This window comes from Lipotes vexillifer, unplaced genomic scaffold, assembly GCF_000442215.2.
Source record: "Lipotes vexillifer unplaced genomic scaffold, Lipotes_vexillifer_v1.1 scaffold49, whole genome shotgun sequence".
Classification (NCBI taxonomy): Eukaryota; Metazoa; Chordata; class Mammalia; order Artiodactyla; family Lipotidae; genus Lipotes; species Lipotes vexillifer.
In genome coordinates this window covers 825,324-827,142 of record NW_006790551.1, presented here as the reverse complement: position 1 = coordinate 827,142, position 1,819 = coordinate 825,324, and the positions used below count along the sequence as shown (strand labels likewise).

Below are 1,819 nucleotides of genomic sequence, written 5' to 3'. Positions count from 1 at the left end.
TAGATATACACAGCAGCAAGTAATTGGAAAGTGATTCACCATAGTGCCAAAAACAATATAATTTGAATAAATGTATGAGGAATAATTTATAATTCAATAATAAGAACAAGCCAATGATACTGGAGATAAAGATTTGAACAGAGTTCGCAAAGGAAAATATTTGGCCAATAGGCTCATGAGAAGATACTTAGCATAAGGTCGTAAAGGTCATTTATGTAAATCATGAAGAGTTATCGGCGGCAGAGGAGGCGGCGGGCGCCGCGGGAGCTGGGCAAGTGGCTGCAGCGCGGGCGGGCGGGTCGGGGCACGCGATGCCGCCGCCGCCGCCTCGCCGGCCGGGCTGAGCCACCACTGGAACCGCGAACCGAGCAGCTGCCGGGCGCGCCAGCAGCGCGGGAGAATGGGCTGCGGCAGGAACCGGGCGGATGCCATTGAGCCCCGCTACTAGGAGAGCTGGGCTCGCGGGACAGAGTCCACATGGCTCACCTACACCGACTCGAACGCGCCGCCCGGGACAGCGGCCCAGCACGCAGGTGTGCTGGAAGATGGCGTGCCCGGATCGACAGCCCCAAGTGGAATATCCAACCCAGAGAAGATGAGCCGTGGGACCTAGTGCCCAAATCCCCAGGGCCTCAGCTTAGGCCCCCTGACCCAGAAACAGAATGGCCTCCAGACCACAGAGGCTAAAAGAGCAGATGTCTGCAAAGGAAGTCACCGTTAATGTCGCAGACAGCATCCAACAGGTGGACAGAAGTCGAAGAATCACAAACAACTGTGGCAACTAGCAGAGTGTTCAACCAGTTGAAGGGCAGAGGGACTTCTTTGGTGCCCTTCACATCCTGGACCCCATTGTGGAACCTTGAAGACGTGGGTGGCCCTTACTGTGTGGGAACGCTGCCGAGTGCCTTGGGAGACTGTCTTACTTAGCCTGTTGGGACGTTCTCAGCCTCCTATTTATCACTTAAATGTATTGGCACAATACTCCCACAAGGTAATAGACTGCAAATGTATGTTCAGTTTGCTTCTTGCAGCTCTTGCAGTGTGGTCTGATGGAAAAGTGGCGAGCAAAAGCCACGGGCCAGTTTAGGAAACGGAAGAGTAGAAGGGGTAGGTTCCTGGATGAAAGAGTCACAGTCGGTTCTGAGCTCCTGTGCACTGTTTCAGGCAGGCTTATTCCTTCATTCTTCCTTTTTGGTATACTACCATCACAAAGCTTACCGTGTTCACTTAAAAGTTTGGCTTTCACCCAACTCTAAACTCTGTTCTTGTTTCCTTAGCTCAGGATGAGACAGATTCAGATCCAATTTTACAGAAACTAACCCCACCAACACCCATGGTGTGTCCCAGGGAGGCCTCTGTGATATAGTCACACCCATTTCTCTCTCATCTGCCTTCAGCATCCCCCCAGGCTGGGGTCCACGTCAGCCTCTGAACCATAATATCACAGTAGTGGTCACCTCGGAGCCATCAGGGTTCAGAAGACATTGCATTTTTCCAGCTTTCCACTTCCCTTTGCTTGTGTTCTTGAGTGTTTTCTCTCTCCAATAAGGCCATTTGTGGTTGTTAATCAAAGACCAGGCTCACAAGAGGGAGAAAATCTGGAACATGTTGGATTCCCTTTGGCCTCTCTGCACAGCCCAGGACTGTGTCATTTGGTATCTGCAAAGGAATTGCTTTAAAAAGTCAGTAACTAGTTGGTTTGAGTTCACATGGACATTAGATCCACATGCACTGTGTTAGAAATCAGTAGCTGAGGCATTAAAAAAAAAAAATCGGTAGGAATAAAATTTTCTAGCATTTCTTTAGACATGTTAAGGTG

General features: G+C 50.0%; 1 protein-coding gene across 1 annotated transcript; it reads left to right on the top strand.

The window, feature by feature from the left end:
* The first annotated feature begins 400 nt into the window (after window positions 1–400).
* Window positions 401–785, top strand: LOC103071505 (brain and acute leukemia cytoplasmic protein-like). Its single transcript, XM_082931311.1, is given in 2 exon segments — window positions 401–690; window positions 692–785. Coding segments are annotated over 2 exon segments (384 nt in total).
* Window positions 786–1,819: the final 1,034 nt, after the last annotated feature.